Source organism: Anas platyrhynchos, chromosome 1 (genome assembly GCF_047663525.1).
Source record: "Anas platyrhynchos isolate ZD024472 breed Pekin duck chromosome 1, IASCAAS_PekinDuck_T2T, whole genome shotgun sequence".
Taxonomy (NCBI): Eukaryota; Metazoa; Chordata; class Aves; order Anseriformes; family Anatidae; genus Anas; species Anas platyrhynchos.
In genome coordinates, this window is record NC_092587.1 from 35,345,439 (window position 1) to 35,367,579 (window position 22,141).

A 22,141-nucleotide genomic window follows, 5' to 3' on the forward strand; every position below is an offset into this window, starting at 1 on the left:
TAAATATTTCAGGGCATGGATACCTGAAGTGAACCCAAGTGAAAGGGTTTTAGTGTCCTGACCCTTGAGGTGACACCTATGGACCAGCTCAACCAGTGAGATCCTTCTGAAAACTGAGCACCACAGCGCTGAGTGCTTCCCACTGCTTTCAGCTTCAAGGCCAATTTGTAGCAAATTGCTGTAGCACAGTTCAGTGTGAGGTCTGACAGAAGGGAAAGGTGACTTGACTTTGCTAAATCTCCAAGTTGTTTGTTACCCACTCACGGGCACATACTCGTGTGCTTGGAAGCACTGGCATATACATCCCTGATTAGCCAAAAGGAGCTGATATGGGGTTGCCTTTCCTGCCCTTTCCAAGTGGGAGTGGATGCTGTTTGGGATCTTTTGCCTCAGCATATCATCTCCTCCATCATAAGTCTTGTTTTCCTTATCTGTTTATTTTATGGCTCCAGGCATGCTCTTTATCTTCTTGTCACCTTATCTTAAGGTCAGGTTGTTCCTCCTCTTCCTTTGAATGAAATCACACACATAGAGCTATTAATCTTCCCTCCCCTGTTAAACCTTGTTCTCCCGTTTCATTGACTGCTTTCACACAAGCATTTCCATTCATAATTGACCAATCTTAATATTTTTGCTACCAATCTCTACAAAGTCACTCGACTGCAGTGTGGTGCTAATGCTGGTGCAGCCTGTGCAGGATCGCATCCAGCCGCGGCGTTGCAGCAAATCCCCCTGTCACCTCCTGCCAACATGCCCTGGTGGACCCTGGTGGATGGAGGGACTCCACGATACAGCTCCATGTGGGTGTGGATTTTCCCCCAAAAGAGACATCCCCAGCAAACTTCCAGGCACTCATCACTAGGAGCATGATCCTGGCATGTATACTATTATTCTTTTCATTTAATCCCTAATTGATTTTAATATAGAAGACCGTGCGGGGCTGATTTGCTCTTTTTGGAACTGCTTTCAGAAATACACCTATCTATACAGTATGGGCCCGACACACAGGATTTGGCTAGGCAGATGACCCACAATTAAATATAAGGTAAAAAAAGGTCATATAAAACCTGGATTCAGATGGCTGAGAAAAACACTGAAATTAATTTACAGCTGCAACAAAGCATGATCCCATAAAAATGGATCAGTTGGAATCAGTAAGTGAAATATTTCATTTGGCCACACATGCTCATTCAGTTCTTAAGCAAAGCCTGTCTAGAAGAGTAAGCACAATAAAAACTAACATTTTTCTGAAGAGCATTCTTTAACAGATTCTTAAAAAAATCTTTAAAAGGCACCACTGAAGCCATAGAATTGGAAACTGAGAAGTCCCAGTCAGGAAGGCTGTGCTTTGCACCACTGCCATGGATTTACTGTGAGTGTCAGGGGGCAGTGGGTGAACATGAATGTTCATGCTGTCCTCGCTGCATGTACACAACATACTGGGAAGCCCTCTGGTCTGTTAGTTATATATTTACCTTCTGCATCACCTCAAATGACACTCATTTGAGAACAGCTCTAAGGACAAATGAAAACAACACACTTATCACTTCCCTTTAAGTCTTTCTCAGGTTTTCAAAACTGAAGTTTTACTTACCCCTAGAGTATACAACACAGAAGAAAAATAATTATGTCCAGAAAAAAATACATATATATATATATATATTTAAAAAAATAAATAAATAAATTACCAAGCCCTGAGAAAAAACATCAAGAATAACCTTATCCCAGTGCTGGTGCTGCTGCTTTCAAAGAAGGCAGAAGATGGGAAGGTCTGCCCATGGGGAGACGATGTCTGCCCTCATCAGCTGTTCCGGGCTAGGACGCTAGGAGTTTACCTGTGCTGGTAAGTTGTTGGCATGGACCTTGCCACAGATGTGGTCTGTGGAAACCCCAGTAGTAGCTGAGGGGTTAGAAAGAGTCAGGGACAAGAGCTACATTAGATGCTTTGGAGGAAAAGTGAATTTTTGTGTATGAACTTCACCATGTCTCAGGGCTGAAGGCTAGATAGAGATGTCTGGTCTGTAGTTTTGTCAGGTTTGTTTGCTTTTTACTGACACAGAGGAAGACAGAGAATCAGATCAGCTGCTTGATGAACCTCTTGTCTTTCCTATCATAATCTTGCTTTTAGCCCCAGCAACGTAATTGTTGTACCCTGACCTGCAAAAGCTGAAGGCAGCAGGTAACAGCAGAGTGGAGCAGCAGCAGTGAGATGGGCAGCTAGCTTTGTGGTGAACATCTGCATGAGACAACCCCACACCTTGCCGCATCACCCCAAGCATGGTCATGTGTGCTGCCATGAGGGCGAGCAGTCCTTCACCCTGTCCCCTGCTCCAGAGCAGGATAAGGACACTGCTGTGGGAGAACTCTTCAGATGTCCCAACAATGGGGATAGGGCAGCAGAGACCTTAGGAAGCCCAGCTTCATCTCCATTCCCCGGGGTGCAATAACATCCTGGTTTGAGTCCCCAGCTCAAGAGGGATGAGGAGAAAGTGTAGATGGCCAAGTGGTGGGGTGCCAAGGTACTCAGGGACATGAGGAAAGGCTGAAGGACTGGGCTTGTTGTCCTGGCAAACAGGAGCCACAGCACGCCCCAGTGGCTGCCTGCAGTCCTTGTGGGGTGGTTGCAGAGAGGATGGAAGCCAGCTCGTCTGAGGAGTGCCACACTCCTCATTGTGCAAAAGCCTTCACTGGAAAGCAGTGAAGAGATGACTCTCACCAGATGAAAAACATGGCTGCACAAAAAAATCAAAGGTAAATTAACTTAAGGTGTGTTTACAATATGTGCAGGATTTTGCAATTTACAGGACAGATGAGCATAAAAAGCATTGTATTATGCTTGGAAAATATTTCTGTAATATGATGAAGTATTCTGTCATGCTAAGTACACTACTTCCAGACTGAAAAAATCTTCAAGTTAAGAAGATTAATAAAAAGACAAAGAATGAACAGTTTTAAATGGTATTCATCTCAGATTGGTTCAATTTTGAAAAATAGATACCCTCTTTCTGTCATGTAATGCCTATAAATTACAGAGCATGAAGAAAGCACATTATGAAATATTTATGTTTTATAACTGATGAATCCAAATGCCTGGCATATGTTATCACAGTGTTTCTGCTAATTAGCAATATGTTGGTTTGCTTTGGCTCTTTTACTGAAATAAGAGCCAGCATCTGAGCTTGAGGACTCGTACCAGCTAAAACATCATCTATTTTATCTCACTGTTGCACTAAAACAATTCTTGCTCGGAATTATGCTTCCAGATCATTTTGGAGAGATCTAAATAAAGGAAAAAGCAACTGGACCACTAAGATGTGGTTAGTCATAAGCCACTAGCACCAGAAGAGAATATTAATAAATAAATGGTTTATATTCTTGTCCTAACAAATTATTATTTGAAAAACCCTGAGCCTCCATCATCAGAAAATGATGCTTTAAAATGTTACCTTGAATGTCTCCTGATTAGAGCTGGTTAAAAATAAAAGATTAAAGACAAAATATGCGTAGAAATATTGACTCGTTTTTAGTCTGCTCCTAATGTGAGAAACGGTTGGCAGTATCATAGTGCCAGGTCAAGCACAGAGCTCAGCAAGACTGAGATGTGTTAGTGCTGGGTTTTGAATTAGCAAAATTGTTCTTCTCCTACAAAATACCAAATATACAGAGATATGGTATAAAACAAACAAACAAACAAAACCAGCAAGAAATATTTATTAGGTCTTGTCTCCAAGACATTTTTCTGCTTTAGGCACCTGCCCCTCTAAGAATCACAGAATAGTTTGGGTTGGAAGGAACCTTAAAGACCATCTGGTTCCAACCCCTGCTGAGGGAAGCATGGTCCTGCATCCCACTGCCAGCCCAACAGGTGACCCCTGTTCGTGCCCTCCTCTTGGATCCATGGGGAGGGACACCAAGAACTTTGCAAGTGTCCTGGGGAGTCTCTGTGCTCCCTTGTAACTTTGCCTTCAGAAAGATTTAAAACTCGTGGTGGGAAGATACACTTAGGAGCTCGATCCTATTGGTTCATGAAGAGTTAGTATTGTACAACCTGAGTGTCTTCCCAGTGGGAGATGGAGTGGGGTGAGGAGGCTCCTGGGTCCTGCTGTCCTTCACCAGGAAGCCAAAGAGACCCCTGGCCTCCCCACACAGACCACAGGGTACACAGACTTGGAGGCACACAGAGTTTATTTATTTTATACCCATCTGACATCTTTTGTAGAAAAAGGACATTTTTCATCAGATGCCAAATTTGATTTTTTTTCCCACTAAGCCAGCAAATCACTTTCACTTTTCACTAAAACACTTGAGAAGGAAATTAATTGACCAGAATTAGTGCTTCCCTTTTTACTACCACTGCTTCTGTTCATGTTGAAATCAGTTGTCGGTGGCATCAGGTGCAAATTATTTTACACTATAATCTTTCCAAAGTTTTTTTACAATTGTGCTGTTTCTTAGGAAACCAGGACATCACATGCTGTACATGGCAGAGATGCCTAACATGCCACTCTCGCTTTCCTTATTATTGCTTTTCTTTCCACACAGTATTACCAAGAATTTTAGGCACTATCCTGAAGTTTTATCTCTGGTCTTAACTCTGTGTGTAACAAGATATATTGCTTTCTATATTGCTCGTTGACCCTTAGGGTTGTATTATCTGAGTATCTCAGAAAGTTCTACCTAATTAAGGATTTTCTCCGAAATCCACCTTTAAACACAAAGGAGATGAAACCTGAAAAGGTTCAGCATACACAGATGGGACACATGGAGAGATTAGATGGAGAAATCATTCCCTCTTTGTGAGACCATAGATGCCATGTGGGTGTGAGGAGGTAAACTGATCTCTAGCCTCATTTCTGTTTTGATTTTTCTTGTGATGTGACTAACCAAGGCACCCAGCCGGCAGAATCCTTGCAATATGAACTACCATTTCTTACCTATTGGCATAGCAATGTCAACTCCATTTCAATTAGTATGATCCTACTAGGTGGTAACATTTGGTGGTTGCCCTGAAATAAAGTAAAACCCTGAATTTGGAATATGGAGGTCCCCACTAAGAATTAAAAAAAAAATAATAATAATCCAGGAAACCAACCACACCAAAATAATAATAATAATAATAATAATAATAATAATAATAATAATAATAATAATAATAATAATAATAATAATAATAATAATAATAATAATAATAATAATAATAATAATAATAATAAATAAATAAATAAATAAATAAAAAACACCACAACACTAGCACCACCAAAAGAACAGCAGCAGTAGAGAGCTATCTCCAGTACAGGTGCACAGATCCAGTCTCGCTGTCTACTTGCCATTACAGTCAATGAGCAGTCTTCTGGCCAATGTATCAGTGGAGATAAGGACGGCATTTGATGGATCATATGTCGACCTCATCTATATAATGACTCCATGGATTCCAAAAACTTGCTCTGCCTTGTCTGCAAAAATGATCACTCTTGCTTAGATGGACACACCCACACTCAGGCAGATGGATTCCATCTTTGTGTCTTCCATCTTTGAGGGCCCATATTGAGCGTCTTAGGTCACAACTTTGTAGAGAAATGAGAATCAATTGTCTAGTTACACTAAGCTTCACTCTGTAATCTTTGTGAGGCAGAAGAGCAAGTGTTAGTGATAAATCTTGTCTTGCTGAAAGAGGGAGTTAAGCTGGGATTCTTCATGGTGCCTTGGATCATCTCATCTCCTGTATGGTGTACTCAAAATGCAACTTTTCAGTGGAATTGTTGCAGTAGATGCAAGAAACACCAAAAATCAAACACAAGAACAAAGTCAGAACTCTGTGTTCATTTTTCCAACTTCTATTTAGTTTAATAATGTTATTAACTGATAAGCTTCAAGTGTATTGATTTAATTAAGAACATCTATAACCATGTATCAGAACTCAGAGTTCTTGAGCCCCTGAACTCCTGCTTTGAGGTGAACTAGGTTGTCAGACTTACATAATTAAGTACCTGCTCATCTCTTTTGAAAAAGACAAGTACAGTCTTGTTTGGGAAATAAGAGTACATATAGCAACACAAATGTATCTTTTTCTTTTGTTTATTATTGACTGCATGTAATTCTTTACTGCCTTCACAGTACTTGGAGTACTGGAGATTGTGGGACTCCAGAAGGACTGAAGTCCAGATGAATATCCAAGTGCCATAACGAACTCAAACCTTAGCTCTTTCCTACCAATATTATTCATTTATTTATTTATTTGTCACGCTACTGGCTTCTGTTATGCTGGAAGCCTTCCTTTGCTCCCATGGAAACACTGACACATCCCACATTTAGAAGTAGTGGCCATTTAATAATGTCTGCTCCTTTTCTGAAGAGAATTGCTTGAACCAAGTGCATGGCAAATTAGTCTGATGATTTGATTTCCTTCTTTTTCTGATCTCAGCTAATGATAATGTTTTCCTATGTGGTGACTGACAACATCAATATTTCAGAGGTTCATTTGATGATGGTTACCCCATCTTATTATACTGCATAACTCTGCCCGCTTTACAGTGAGCCAGGAGACAGCATTTGCAATCCATTTTATTACTACTAGCCACTACCTTGTGTAATTAGTATTCTTACTTAGAAAAAAACATTTGAACAGACAGCAAGCCAATTTCTCCTTTGGATTAAGAATGTTACAATTAAAAATGTATTCCTAATCCTTTGCACTCTCCATCCTCTGCTCCTCACTTCCTCAACATTTCCAACCAAAAGTTTTCTAAAGTAGTAGAAAGTCTGTTGCCTTTTAGACTGGAGATTTAGGCATCTATCATAACATTTAGCCTGACTTTATCACCTTTCCAAAAAGACAGGGTTAATATTTATCTGCCTTCCTTTCTCCTCCCTGAAAGCTCTGTGGCTGCCCACATTTCCCACGGGTCATCTCCGTACTGTGAGGGCCAGGACCCTCAGGTCACGACTTCAATGCTTGACCTGAACAGATCTTTGGACAATACTTGGTATGTATTTTTTATACATAGCCTTGCAGCTAGGCACCTCAGCAGCAAGTTATTAGAGTAGAAATGAAGTGAATGCAGTTACAGTTCCTGGAGATAAGGGGCGTTACAAATATCTCACAAATACATTACAAATTTCTCACAATTGCAAAATGGAAACCATCTTGATGCTTTCAAATGGTCTTTGTGCTAAGATGCTTTATTTGCTCTCTAGCTCATCAGTCCATCTCTCTCCCAATATTCACTGTATTTTTATTGTTGTTGTTATGTTTTATTCTACATGACCCACTTTCCAGGAGTTCAAAACAAACACATGATAGACAGCTCTGTTTTCTGCTACTGCTGAGGTCCCTGTCCCCATTCCTGTTGCTGCCATCATTACCAGGGACAGGAGAGACTGTGGCAGGGCCAGTCACAGCTGTAGTGGTGGAAGAGGCCAGGACATCCTCTGTGCCAGTCTCTGGTTAGCAGTTCTTCACCTTCCAGAATGAGCTCCATGCCCTGGAGGACCAAGGAGTTTGTAATGCCAGTTTTGTCGTGTTTTGTTTCAAAGGTGTAAAAGCTGATGGGCCACCTACAGCCTGCATTTCCAGTGTGTTGATTAAGAAAGCTTCTTGAGCTCATATATAGCATTTCTTATCCATGTATCTATGAGAACTTATGGAGGAAGTCAAGCATCATTACCCTGAGCTAGAATAACTCAGGCACCAGTAAACTAATTTGACCAGTACTGGCTATGTGGCCACTGTCACATGGAGGAGGCATGAGGCATGACTCAGTGTCCTGTCAGTGACTGAACCTTTGTAAGGGGACTAAACAGCACTGAACGATGATCAGCAGTTGCTCCCTTCTTTGTCTGCCTGCCCCACTGAAGAGGAATGAGACAGGCAAACACAAAGGGGACCAGCAATGGCAGGATGGCTTCGTCAGTAAACTTATGTCCATATGATGTCACTGCTGAGCATATTCATGCCCTGCAGGAATAATGGTTAATAATGTTTCCTAGCCTGGTCCTGTGGCTCTTTTCTTCTTGTTGTTTTGTCAGAGTTAGACTGAAAATTCCTTGTTTTAAGGCCCACAACTTTCTGTATTTGTGCAGCACTGTGCAAATAATAAATAATAATAAACCTATAGCTAAGATTATAAGCCAAATCTGCAATAGTAAAAATCTCTGCTATCAAGCAGTACTAAGCAAATAAATAAAAAATTGTAGGTCTTGGAATGATGTATATGTCAAGTGGGACAATATGGAAGAAACACAGCCTAATAGGTCATTAATGAGCCAAAACAGGATCCAAAATATGTGGGCTCTTTTTCTTCAGTTCAGATTGGGCTGTGTTGCTTGACCCGCAGCAGAAGTAAACCTCATTAACCTGGTTAAGCAGGTCTCACAAGCCCACCACATTTGTGCAGGAAAAGTAAGACGTTATAGTCCTAAACATATAAAATACTGCCACCGAAGGAGGGCTGTGATTTCAGTAGCACTTCATCCTGCTGGAGCACAATCAATTTAGCAGTGTGCCGTCATGAAATGGTCATCCTTATTTCTGCAATCAGAGAACATTAAATCTTAATTCCTGCTTATCCAATTGTTAATAGAGTTAGCACCTTACAGAAGCCCATAATGAATCACAGCTGTTTGAAACTGTTCCTGGGAATTACTTAAATTAACATGAAATGGAGGGGAAGCCACTCTTGCATTTAGCTCATTGGGAAAGGAAGAACCTAAACCAATGAAGAGGAAAGAAATTTATAGACAACCTTCCGCTGATCTTGACGACAAATTTTCCTGAAAGCCATCCATCCTTTGCTGGCACAGCACTGAGAAAGTGCAACATCCCTGTCCCCCATAACCCCTAAAAATAAATAAAGGAAAAAAGGCTGGAAATGGGCAATCTTCCCTTTTCTCTGATTAGCTCTACCTGTACCCAACAGCATCTTGGTCCACCTGGTGGCCAGGAGACTTGCTGGAGACTCTGGGAAGAGAACTTTATGCTCTGGATGCCTCCTCACAGCCTCGCATTTCAGAAGTAGAGTAACCCAATGGACCATGTCAGGAATTTGGCTAAAAATGTCCTTATGAAAACCTAAAGCTAATTACCATGTAAACTGTTACTCCAAGCAAGTTTATACTAAGCCTTGGCAAATTACTGAGCAGCTGCAGTAAAGCAGCAACACGGCATTAAGCTGTTAATGCAGAACTGATCCAGTATGTTTTGCAGGACCAGTCCTGGGAGAGGCAGACCCACGCTGGCTGGCTCTACCGAAGCTCAGCAGGGACCAGTCATTTTTGTTGCTCCCTGGCTTTCTACACACCTGCACAAACCATTCTGCATGACTTACATTACCTTTGGTAATTTCCTGCCTTTTTCAAAACTAGTCAGACCTACTCTTGTGTGGGGGATGGTTACCTGAGCCAGCCAGGACTGCTCCCTGTGGAGCAGCTGAAATCTATTCCTGGACCTTGAAACCTGTTCATTTATATGCCCTGTAATGCCTCTACTTGATCAGTGAGTAACATGTTCTCCAGTAAAATGAACTCCTAAAGAAAAGCCCAGAGCACTACCTTGTAACAATAGCTGAAGCACCAAACCAGTGTCAAAACACACTAGCTCCATTCTGCCCCCCCAGCCTACCAAAATCCTGCACAGAAGGCACAGTATGACTGAAACTTACGCTGGCACTCTTTAGAAGGACAACATATTTAATTAGTCCTTTGTGCAGATGAGGGACTCAGGCTGGGCCAACTCTGTAGGAGCTTCCCCTGTGCAGTAAGTAACTGTATTTCAGCGATAGCTCTCCTCCTCTAAGGTAAGGGTTTACTTTCTAAGTCTGGGTCACCAGTACGTGCCCTTGGATGACATAAAGGGGCTTATAAAAGAGATGGAAAGCAACTTTTTGCCCAGTCAGATAATGACAGGACAAGGGGGAATAGTTTTAACCTAAAAGAGGGAAGATTAAATCAGATGTTAGGAGGAAATTCTTCACTCGGAGGGTGGTGAGGCCCTGGCACAGGCTGCCCAGAGCAGCTGTGGGTGCCCCATCCCTGGAGGTGCTCAAGGCCAGGCTGGATGGGGCTTTGGGCAACCTGGGCTGGTGGGAGGTGTCCCTGCCATGGCAGGGGGTTGGAGTTGGTTGGGCTTTCAGGTCCCTTCCAAACCAAACCATTCTGTGATTCTCTGGTTCTATGATTTGGCTGCGCGACTCCTTTCCTTCTTGTGCCCTGGTTTCCTTATGCACAAGCTGGAGAGAGCATGTGTGCATTTCAATGAGGTCTTTTAATTGGGACAATTAGGAACTGGCCATAAGATCTGCTGTAGATCTTTGTCTCTGCAGGATTGGGCCCAGATGAACATACGCGTTCTTGTAGACTTTGCCCTTATTGTGGTAATACAGGAAAGAAAACAACCAAACAAAAACACAATTTTTATCTTTCTAAACAAACTATTTGCTTCCAATTTTAAAAAAGAAATGACTTTTACAAGCTTTTTTGTTTGTTTATTTTGTGGGCAACTTATATGACTTATTTAGAAGAATAAAATCCTTTCCATCTTCTTTATCATCCCATATGCTCCACTTTCTGACATCTAAATGCTGCAATTCGAGCATCCTCAGCACCAAACAACACAATGCAAGCTCACTCGCTCGGTCTTATTTTTCACTAGAAGCTTAGTATTTCGTTCCTTGGAACTAAAACAAAAATAGCAGAATAACACCTCTAGAACACGATTGAATGTTACGTTGTATGTTTTAACAATACTGGCTGCATATAGTGGAAAACTGACTGCACATCCCTTCTCTGGACATGTGTCCTTCCTGCTCTGTGTGTAACATAAAAAACATTAGAATTTTGCTAATTACTTAAAGTCATGGGATAACTCATCAAAATTAACAAAGGAATTTCACGTTTTGTAAAGTATATGGAGCATCATCAAAGATGTGTCAGGTCATACAAATCTAGTCAGGTGAAAGAAACAAAATGTTTCTCATCAATTATATACAGGTTTATTAGAGCAAGTTGTCATGTTTTAAATGTGCAATGGTTTCACAATTTCCTTTTTCTTTCCATTCTCATTAGTGTGGCCTCATGATAACCCAAAGCAGCTGTTAAAAAACAAACAAACAAACAAAAAATCTCTACAAATGAACAACTATAAAAATATGTGCTGTATAAACTACAGGTTACAATTACAATTATGTGAAAAAGAAAAACAACAACAAACAATCAAAACTCGGTATTTACAAAAATGCCTGGAATCCAAATAGTCCAAAGTCATTTTATTGATTTAATTACAGAAACAGAACACTCATGGAGTACATTTACACTGACAAGCCCCAAGTGTAAGCCTAGGCTTTGTAACATACTTGGAAGAAACTGAAAATTATAATTTTGAAATGGTTTACTCTTTTTATTTATTTGTCATTACCCTGCTTAGTTTTATGATCAGTATTATTGTACATTTGTTTTCTCAGCATCTTCTCTGTTTGAATAAAAAGTGTAGTAGAAAAATAATTCAGCAAACATGAAAATTCTGTCAGTGCAGCTAATTGTTTTTGAATATATATTTTATGTACAGAGAAAGTAGTAACACAAATATAAAACTAGGCAAAGAGTAGTGTACTTAACTTGAAACATTTGCAATTTCAGTATTTGTGAATTACCGACTTGTGAAATATATGCAGTATATACAATGTGCTCAAATACACTCACACAACACCACTGCATGCATCTTTTGGACTAAAATATGCCTTCATTGTCATATACCTTCACCCATAACTGGTGAGAACTGTTGTCATACCCATGTCAAAAAGACAGCCTGCTAAATAAAAGCCCTTCCACCATGCTGTCCTTTTGGTTCTAGTGTTTTGGACACCACCAACAAAATACTAGAACAGATTGCTCTCCCGGAGAGCAGAAAATGCTGACAAGAAATGTAGAGAAAAGAGCAATGATTTTCTTTTGTGACAACAAAAATCCATTTTTTTCTTTTAAGTTTTTATTTTTGAGCCATATTCTTCGTACTTCTTTGCCTGGAATAGTCAGTGATACATCTAGCAGCTCCTGAAGCAAATGATGGGTTGAATATGGTCTTATCTGTCTCTAGCTCTATTAATTTCTGCTACCATTACTGAGAGAGGCATGCGGCCAGCATCATCCTCAGTAAAAGCTATAGTTGCAGCCCCTTATGTTTCTCCTCAAGCAATTAGCAAAGGAATCTTGGTTGCCTGACTTTGAGGGAAGGAGGGCAAAAAAGAAATGTGCTGCTGAGGTTCCTGCTGTGCACGTGCCCCACAGCTCTGTAGGGCCAGCTGGAACCATGCCTGGAGTCCTGCACAGTGCCGGGGGAACGACTGGATTTCAGGACCCAGACAGCTGAGGAAAATGGAGCAGATGGGTAGGTAGAAGAGAGGAAGAACATCATGCAGATGCCCACTGAACACCACCAGGTCTCTTTTTGGTTTCGCTACTCTAAATGCAGAACATCTCAAAGAGGTCCTCAGGACTTTGAAAACTCTGCAGAAATTATTCAAGGAGCTTCAAAATCCGGTCCCCAGGTAAAGCACAGTCTCCACAGAAAGACACAACAGGATTATTCAGAAGCTGTAGACGCTATGTTTGGCTTGGCATGCATTGTAGTGAAGACAAGCACACTTTGAATGCTTGATTAATAGTAAATGTGATGTGGTGCCTTTATTGCAGTTTACCGCTGTTTTCACAGCCTACATTGTCATGACCTGCCACAAATAAATAAATAACATTGACAATTTTTACATATTTCCAGAAGATTTGCAAGCTTGATTCCCAAATCTGTGTCTTGGAATGTACTGATTCTGCAGCCATTACCAAAGAGCAACATCCCCCCAAATTTATGGAGCTATTTTACTTAAAGAACAAAAGTGGCTCAATTCTAGCTGTTTTTGTGAACAAACAGACAAAAGATATGATTCTTTCCCACAAAGCAAACATTTCTGGTAGTCAAGATGAGTTTTCTTGGTGCTGAGCTAGTCATAGCTTACCATACTAATTTATCAAAATATCTTTTTTAATAGTTAAAAAAATTAAAGGTAGGTGTAACAATACAAACAAAATACCATATAACTTCCACCAACATGAGGGGAAGAAGAAATGTCACTCTAAAAATCAAACTCCACAATCCACATGCAGACACTGACAGCAGTTACAGCTTTTCCTTCTTAAGTGTTGTTACATTTTGTCATTAAATGAGAATTACTAACATTCTGAAATTGCTTTAATGGATAAAGCAGTGTGATCAATGAGATTCCCAATAATTTAGAGCCTGTCTAATCATGTTCCTTACCTGGTCAGTCTGGACTTTCTTCCAACTCCTTCCTGTTTGTGTTTAAGACTAAAGTGTGATCTTACTTTTATCATCTTCTTCCTCTGTGTAAGAAGTTTTAGGCATCAATGCTAGAGAGCGGGGTTATCCCAAAGTATGTTAACTCTGCTATTTTTACTGCTGTGAGCAAGCAAACAATGTGCTTATTTTAGAAACAAAAAATACAATGAATAATAAATTCTATTTAGAAAAATAATTGCTTTATTATTGTCATGCCTTCCTGACGAGTTGCCAAGTCCCAGATACCTTTCATACAATAATTTACAGGCTGCAGAATAGCTTATTGAGCAAGGCAGAGCATTTTTTCTTGGGGCCATCTCAGCTGTTCCTTGCTGCCACGACCTTGACCCTTGGCCAGCTTGAAGTGCTCTGCCACAGCCTTCCCGAGTGCTGCCAGCAGGCTGTGGGGACTGCCTGCCTGGTGTCTTCTCAGGTGGGAATGGGGATGAAGCTGGTCGATTTCGAGTGGGGTGACTCCCTCCAGGTGTTCAAGCTGTGGGTTGGGCTCCTGTTGTTGGTGAAAGAAGTCTGTCGCCTGCTGTTGCTGTTCGAATCTTCCTTACTCAGCGTTTGCTTCACTTTTTGGCAGCAAGGGAAGCTCTGTATGCAGTCTTGCAGGAGATGCCCGCTGAAGAACATGTAGATCCACGGGTTACAGCAACTGTTCAGGCTGGCCAAGAGAGCAGTGACTGTAGTAGCAGTGTTTTCAGAGTCTGGGGGGGGAAACAAAGGGGTTTAACCATCAAAGGAACATGCTCAGCCTTCAGTCAATTGCTTTACTAACTCTTTTTTTCTTTTCTTTTGCAGTTGCTGAGTAATCCCAGTTCTATGAGGTAGTGACTTCAGCAACGGTATTTGAAACAAATACGGGTATAATCAGGAAAGTTCCTACTTATGCTAAGCTTACATTGAAGTCAATGGGAATTTTTCTGAATAGACTTCAGAAATCCATGACAGAAGTATGGGGCAATCCAGCACAGCCCACAGGCACGGAATAATGCTTTAGCCCTTTTCCACTGGTGTTTATCCATGTGTTGATAAGTCTGTGCTTATATTTTAATAACAGACTTACTTTTTTACAGTTTTTATTCAGATTTTTGCTTAAAAAAATGGTTACTGTGGGAAGCAACAGCAAAATTCCCACAGCTTTCTCACTGCTTTCAGTAACACAGGGTTTTGCTGGGTACATTTGCACACTGAAATTTGTTCAGAGGTTGAACAAATGTTACCGAAAGAACAAATGGAAGTTAGCACTACGCCACTGAACAGTTACGCTGTGATACTTTTTCTAATTAGTTAAATTATCAAGTACTGTAAATATATGGTGGAATCAATTATTAGTGAGCCCTCTTTGTAAAGACTGAGGCACCACAGAAGTACAATTGCAGTGCTGTACAGTTCCATCAGATTTAAAGCATCTCTTCAAACAAACCCACCAAACAGCCTTATGTTCAAACAGCCCTGCATTTCTTTCTATGATTTTTGAGGTACGTAAATAAATAAATAAACATCTGCTTGTCTACTGCAAGCATTTATTTCTCTGTATCAACCTGCATCCTTGACTTTAGTTCTGTATTAGGGGCGATCAATGCTCTCAATGCAGTAAGTGATAATTTGGGTATATTTAAAAATAAAAAATTAAAAATTAAAAAAATTATGACTTCCAGCGTTTTGATTTGCACCTTTCTCACTATGAAGAACCTGAGTGTATGTTACCACGCTGCCTGTCGTGCCTCAAGCAACAATTTGAAGCTCACCAACTATCTCCAGCCGGATTTAACAGCGGGACAGGCATCCCCGAACCAGCCCCCACCGTGCCGCGGCAGCCGGTGGATGGCAGAAGGAGATGCTGGGGGTGCCCCGGAGCAGGGAGTGGGACGGCAGGGGGGCACCCTGGGGGCAGGAGCCCGGCTCCCCCCTCCGAAGCCTGGCCGGTGCCGGCAGGACGGCCCCGGGGGCTGCAGCAGGGCCAGCCCCGGGGGTCGGGACGGCTGATCCCGGGTCGGGACGCCTGATCCCGGGTCGGGACGGCTGATCCCGGGTCCCCCTCTCGCCCCCCGCCGCCACCTACCGAGCCACGGGAAGCGCTGGTCCCAGACGGACCACATCTGGATGGTGAAGAAGGGCGCCCAGCAGACGACGTACGCCGAGACGATGACGAAGGTCATCTTGACGGTGCGGATCTTGGCTCGGGAGATGCTCCTGACGCTGCTGACACAGGGGGCGAGCAGCAGCCCCCGCCGCGGGGCCGGGGCTCCCCCGCCGCCGCCCCCCGCCCGCCGCCCGCCGCCCGCCGCCGCCGCCTGCCCCGGGCGCGCCTTGCCGCGGGCGTTGCGCCAGATGTGGTAGCAGATGAAGCCGTAGCAGGTGGCGAGGATGAGGACGGGCGCGACGAAGATGCCGCCCGTGATCCAGGTGACATAGGCGCGGGGCCCCCAGGGCATGATGAAGTGCGCCCAGCAGTCGTAGACCCGCGAGCCGCGCTCCACCTCGCTGAGGGAGAAGATGAAGTACTGCGGGGTGCTGAGCAGCAGGCTGAGCGCCCAGGCGGCCGCGATCATGCCGTAGGAGCGCTTGGTGGGCTGCTGCAGCGTCTTCAGCGGGTGGCACACGGCGATGTAGCGGTCGGCGGTCATGGCCACCAGCATGTACGCCGAGGCGAACATGCCGAAGACCTGCAGGTGCTTGACCACCCGGCACAGCCCGTCGGGGCCGTGGAAGCGGTGCGTGACCTCCCAGCAGAGCTGCGGCAGCACCTGGAAGAAGGCCACCACCAGGTCGGCCAGGCTGAGGTGCCGGATGAAGAGGTGCATGCGGGACGCCTTGCGGGGCGTGCGGCGCAGCGCCAGCAGCACGCTGCCGTTGCCCACCACGGCCACGGCGAAGGTGACGGCCAGCACGGCGATCTCCAGCTTGGCCAGCTCCTCGTCGCGCCCGAACGGGTCCCAGCCGCCCAGGCTGCCGTTGGGGGACCCCGACCAAGCCTCCTCGGGGCTCGGGCTGCTGCTGCTGCTCCCTCCGCCGCCCTCCGCCGCCCGCCAGCGGCTGCCGTTGCCGGGGGGGGAGCCCCCAGCCCGCGGGGAGCCGGTGCCGCCCGCGAGGCGCATGGAGGGGGCTGCGCCGCCCGGCACGGCCCGGCTCGGCTCGGCTCGGCTCGGCTCGGAGCGGCCCCGCACGGCCCCCGCTGCCCGCCCAGAGGCTCCGGCGGTGCGGAGCCGAGCGGGGGCCCCGGGCCTTTATCCCCCGCGGCGGCAGGCGAGGCGAGCCGGCAGCCGCCGTGCCAGTGGCTGCCCGCCGCCTGACGCCAGCCCCCCGCCGGCCCGCCCCGCCTCGGCCCCGCCGACAGCCCGCGGGCAGCCCCGGGGGGACGGGGGACGGCCGGCGGGGCCGGGGGGGAGGCAGGGATCCTCCTTCCCCTGGCAGGGACGCAGGGAGGCTTCCTCGACGGCAGCCCGCTCCGGCAGGGAAAGCCGTCGGCGTGAGCTTCGCTCTAAGGAGATGCTCGGAAAAAAAAAAACACCCCAAAACCCAAAATACTCTCAAGAAACCAACCCCCAAACTCAAAAGCTGTGGCACAGAAAATGTGGCTGTGTGAAGTTCTCAGTAAAGCTCCTTCTCTAAAGGTGCCGTTCTTCCAAAATCCCTTATTTATTTATTTACTTATTTACTTACTTTGTGAACAGCTCAGGGCACGATTCACGGCTTGGTGCCTGTTCCCTGCTGCACCGTGAACATTACCAGAGGTACTGGTAAGGATCCATTCCAAACCCGGTTTCTGGGCTGATTTGTGGTGAAGTCAAACTACTTTACATTATGGTGTCGAAAACTTTGTCAGTCGAACACATTCCCACACGGCGTCCCAGCTTTTCAACAGCAGTTCCAAGACATCAGCTTAGCTATACACTGTATTACACCCAGGAAACCTTATGAACCACACAGCACATTAATGTGTGTGATTGCAGGTCTCAGGTCAACTACCGAAGGAATTCAATGCCTCATACCACAGATCTCACAACACACAGCTACCGAGTACACAGCATCATGCCCTGCCGTAAGAACTGCTGGAGGTACTGCCTCTACCTCCAGCAGGCTTTACAGGAGCTGGACGCTGCATAAATGAATGTTGTGATTAGGGAAATTGTGCTAACAGCTTTTCTACTGTGCAAACCACGTGAGTATCATAAAGCTCTGTTCACTACTGGGTATGTAATTTCTACAATAGAAACCATGAAAGTTTCAGGTGTGACAAAGACATCCCTACAACAGCCAGACAATAAAACAAGGGTGGTCATGCTGAGTACTGAGAGTTTGTCAAGCCCACATCTTCTCAGAGAGGTCCCTCTCCAGCCCATATTCATTTCATCTGGGCAGTGCTTTTAAGAGTGTTTCCAGAGGAAAAGGCTGAAAACTTGCCTCAACATCATTGCATAAGGCTGCGCTTGGTGACCATGGGCAAGGTTAACATGGAATGGATGCTGATTTTTGCTGTCAGACAGAAGTGACCCGAGGATAGTCATTATACTTTCTTTCCCCAAATTAGTCAATAATCATGTTTTTATATATCTAACCAGGCTGTTGCAAATTTGTTGTTTCTACTGATCTAGGTAATTCTGCAGAGGGTTTTATTTATATTTAGTACTGCAAAAATGTCCTTCTGCTCCAAATATTAAGTATATTCAGGGCCCCTGAGGTTTCTATACTAGTGTAATTGGGGTCTAGACTGCTTCTGCTTTCTGAATTCTAACAGTATCTGTGTGTAGATGGAAGTCACGGATAAAATGTTGTTCAATTTAAACAAGGAATCAGTGTAGTTTTCAGTCAAAGTAGCTGCCCTTTATTAGGCTGAAGCCAAGTAACGCTCCCCTATCTGACCAGACATGGAGAGAGCTCCTCTGCCCACAGAAAGCTGTAACATGGAGAGCAGCTTGGGGAAAAGCAGCTAACAGAAAACTTGTAGAACACCCTTCTAAAAAGAAAAAAAAAAAAAAAAAAAAAAAAAAAAAAAAAAAAACATCGTTGGGAAGACTGCTAGAGGAAATGAACATCTTAACCCTGTGATTCACCTGGAGCTCAGCTTGGGACTAAAGACTCAGGAAAGAAAATTGAGGTTGCCCTTACAGGAAGCGTTCGTTTGTTCTATGCATGCACCTTTCTACAAAAATGCCTAAAGATGGCAAGGATTTGTGGCTTACTCTCAGCAGGCATACAGGTTTCTGCAAAAATGCTGAAAGGTTGCCAGACATCTTTCAGTATGTTGAATTCATTAATGACTGAATGGCTTATACAAAATACTCCAAAATGTAATTGGAACAGGACCTAGTTTGCTGCCAAATGTAGCTGTTTTCTGTTCATATATTGTGGTGGTGGTGGTGACTTTTGCTGCCTTTCGACAGTCCTAGGCTCTTCTTCCAGGGCTAGAAAACAATGCTTTGAGCAAGCCAAAGTCTCAGGATTTTAATCCTTGGACATTGGTGACGATTTGTATTTTCAAGCTAAGTTTTTCACCAAAGTGTAAGGGGGTTTCAGTGTAATCTTCTTCAGAAAACCTGACAGTTTTGAATTGTAGCTGCTCATAGTCAAAACAGGATTGTCTGCCAGGTTCATAAAGAGTTGCTCAATTCATTAGAGTTTCAAAGAAGCAATATAAGAAAAAAGAAAAAAAAAAAAAAGTCAAGCTCCTCATGCAGGATATGGGTTAAGGCACTGCTAAAAAAGGAGTCCTGGTTGTTTATAGAGGACTCAGCCACCCTTTTACATAGCATGTAAAGCCTCTACACAGATAGAAAGAGTTGTCCCTGTCACCTGCCTCCCCGTTCTAAGCATCCTCAGTGCTCTTTTATGCAGGCACTGCTTAGTAACTGAGGATGTGTGATAGCTATTCCCAAAGCCACAAGAGATGGAGGTGCTGCAGACCCAATCTGTCAAATCAGAGCTGTGGAAACCAAGCATGGAAGAAAGCCTGTACGGTAAGAAAAGGGCTGCTGAAAGCTGGGGGCACCAAGGATGCTCCATCCATTCACCATCCACAGGAAGGAAACATCACCCGAGGGAGACCAGACATGTACATCTAGCTACAGACCAGACATCTACATACAAAGGCTGGAGCTGTCCCGGGCTTCTACAGAAAAACTGGAATAGGGAAAAGAAAGATGCCTACTGCCTTGTAGATGCTTCCAAGGTGGGGTGGCTTCTCAGCCAGAGCTGTTAGACAGCTGTGTGGTCTGGGACTCAAAGCAGCCTCCCCAAAACATGACATGTTTATAACACGAGTTAGTCTAGCTTGTTGGTTACCAGAGCCAAACTAAGAGGAGAATTACCCCCAGACCACCTTCAAAACAGAACAGAAGTCTGAATTTAAGGTTCTGGGAAGTTTGTTGTACCAGACTGAGAAATGAGTAAGACTGGATAAACTCCCTCTCTGGAAAGCATGGAAAAAGCCCACTGCAGTAGACAGACCTTCAGGAGTAGCTCTTAGGATTCAGTTCGCAAAGGCCCATTTCATTGTCAGGAAATAATTAAAAGTGTCCAGGAAACACAGAACTTTAAGATTATGCTCCAGTCTGTCTGTCTGTCTATCTATTGTTTATTAACTGAAAGATTCAAATTCTAGTATTTTTGCACATATGAAATTGTGTCTGGCTATCCCTGTCATATTGTTTCTCTCTTCCCACAAGGGAGGTTGAGCGTGGCACTCAAAGCAGCATTTCAGAGAGGCCCGTACAGCTAAACGTCACTCGCAGAACCAGCGAGTTGCCCTCCCTGCTCTCTTTGCCTCCTTCATTACGGTCTTGCTGACCTGGCTGATAGCAATCGGGATCCTTGGGAGTCAGAGAGTTCAGCCATTCCCTACAGAAATGTTCATCCAGCAGCTCCTGGCCTGTCTGGATATCAGGGTAGGACAGGAAAGCGGCATCTGGGGGCCCAGTGAGCCCTTGCATGTTTATAATGAAGCACCAGAAAATTGTAGTGCAAGCACCTGCCTTTCCCCACTGCGTCACGTCGTTCAGACTTTCAGCATATCCAAGGCATAATAAGAGCTATCTGAGACAGTTTAAGTAGACCCTCAGGCAGCAATCTCTCCTGTAATCTGAAGGATTAAATTCATAGGGGCATAAATCCACTGAATCATTCGATGCTGTCATTGGCAGAAAAGGAAAATTTAAGACTGAGTTTTCTCATGTTGCCTAAGCATCTACCTTGTGAAGTGGTATAATCTCAGGCTTTCCAGACCTGAAAGAGAATTAATATACATTTTGCACTTTCACAGATACTGCAAGAGTTTTTGCTTTAAGCGCATAATCAGTAGTTTTATCTCTCAGTTCTCTTATTTCAGAGAAGTTAAAGGCTCTTGTTGACGATTTTTCATACGCCTTGAGCCAGTTTTTAAATTACTCCTCTCTAAAGTTTCATAAAAACATATGCTTCAGGTCTCCAGCAGGTCTGATAAATGCTTCCATCTGTAACCCACTATTTGTAACACTGTGTTAACACCTACCTTATGCTTTTTTACGCCTTTTATAAATTTTGATGCATCTAGGGGCAATTTAATAATGATTTTTGTCTTCTCTTCTAGTTAACATACACCAAGCCAAGCTAAGGGAAAATATTTTATAAAGTTTGGTGGCAAGAATAATAAGTAAAATGAAGTGAAATGAATGTTCTTGGGTATTCTTGTGGTTTCTTCTTAGAAAACACTTGATGTACTGAGATGTGACTCTCAAAAACATGTAGTAAAAATTATCTTCAGGCATTTAATATAGCAGGAAGGAATACAGACAATCTATGCATGGCACACTATTTCAGAGGGATTTAACTGAAACTGACAATGACACTATCAATTGATTCTAGGAAACTGTCCAAAATATTTGTGTAGAAGCTAGCTCTTGTACAGAGTAGCCTTATTTATCCCGGTACTATGCCAAGAACTGAAAACTTACGTTATTTGAGGATAGTCTGGCAGAGTGTTACTGCTTCGTAATTGTAATTGAAAGATGCAGGCACTTAACATGTATGGAATAAATGGAATAATGCTTCTGTTTATGTCAATGCACATTTTAATTGCTCTCCTTAAGAAACACGTTCTAAAGCATTCCAAAATTAACTGGTTTTGAAATTGCATATGTCAGCAGCCATGTGGTGATCATTTGGAAGAGTTTGCTGGTATGGGACATTGATGATCGATGCAGGATACTAATGCAACTATTAAAGTAAAGAAAACACGGCTCCAGTCTTTTGTACTGAAAATATTGTTGTAGCTGCATTCTCACAGGCTTGATAGTTCAGGACAAGAGGAAGTCCAAATTCCAGCTAGTCTTGTGGATGCTTACGGGGCATTCATTTTTCCAGTTTCTGCAGAATGCTGTATGGGATGGTCCTCTTACTATGAGCCACAATCTGGAATGGAACTAGCTACAACTGTTTTTGTCAAAATGCACTTTCAGTAGAATATTAATTTGCCAAACTTCAGTTTTTCATGGTGGTCTGTGTAATGGCTTTGGTAGGAACCTTCTCCTCATTCCAGTTCACATTACTGGTGAAAACATCAAAGGCTGATGAAGAAGGAAAGAAATATTGATATGCCCCAGGGGTAAATTTTAATTATTCCCATATTAAAGGTGGAATTTTCCAAAGCTACTATATTGGCATGGTGCTTTGCATCACCAACGGAGGAAGCCTCTAGAGAGGAGCAGGATGCACAGTCCATCTGGCTGAGTCAAACTCACACTTGATGTTATCCAGGTTTCGATCATGGCGATCTCTGTGCCTCAGAGCAGGTCACTGAAAAAAGGGCTCCAGTCCATG

At 43.6% G+C, this 22,141-nt stretch overlaps 1 protein-coding gene across 1 annotated transcript; it reads right to left on the reverse strand.

Annotated features, from left to right (window-relative positions):
- Positions 1–11,228: 11,228 nt before the first annotated feature.
- AVPR1A (arginine vasopressin receptor 1A) lies at positions 11,229–16,621 on the reverse strand. Its single transcript, XM_027456441.3, has 2 exons — positions 15,411–16,621; positions 11,229–14,052 (listed from the first exon to the last, which is right to left on the reverse strand). Exons 1-2 carry the CDS (start codon positions 16,444–16,446, stop codon positions 13,769–13,771), a joined length of 1,320 nt encoding a protein of 439 aa, XP_027312242.1. The 5' UTR covers positions 16,447–16,621; the 3' UTR covers positions 11,229–13,768.
- Positions 16,622–22,141: the final 5,520 nt, after the last annotated feature.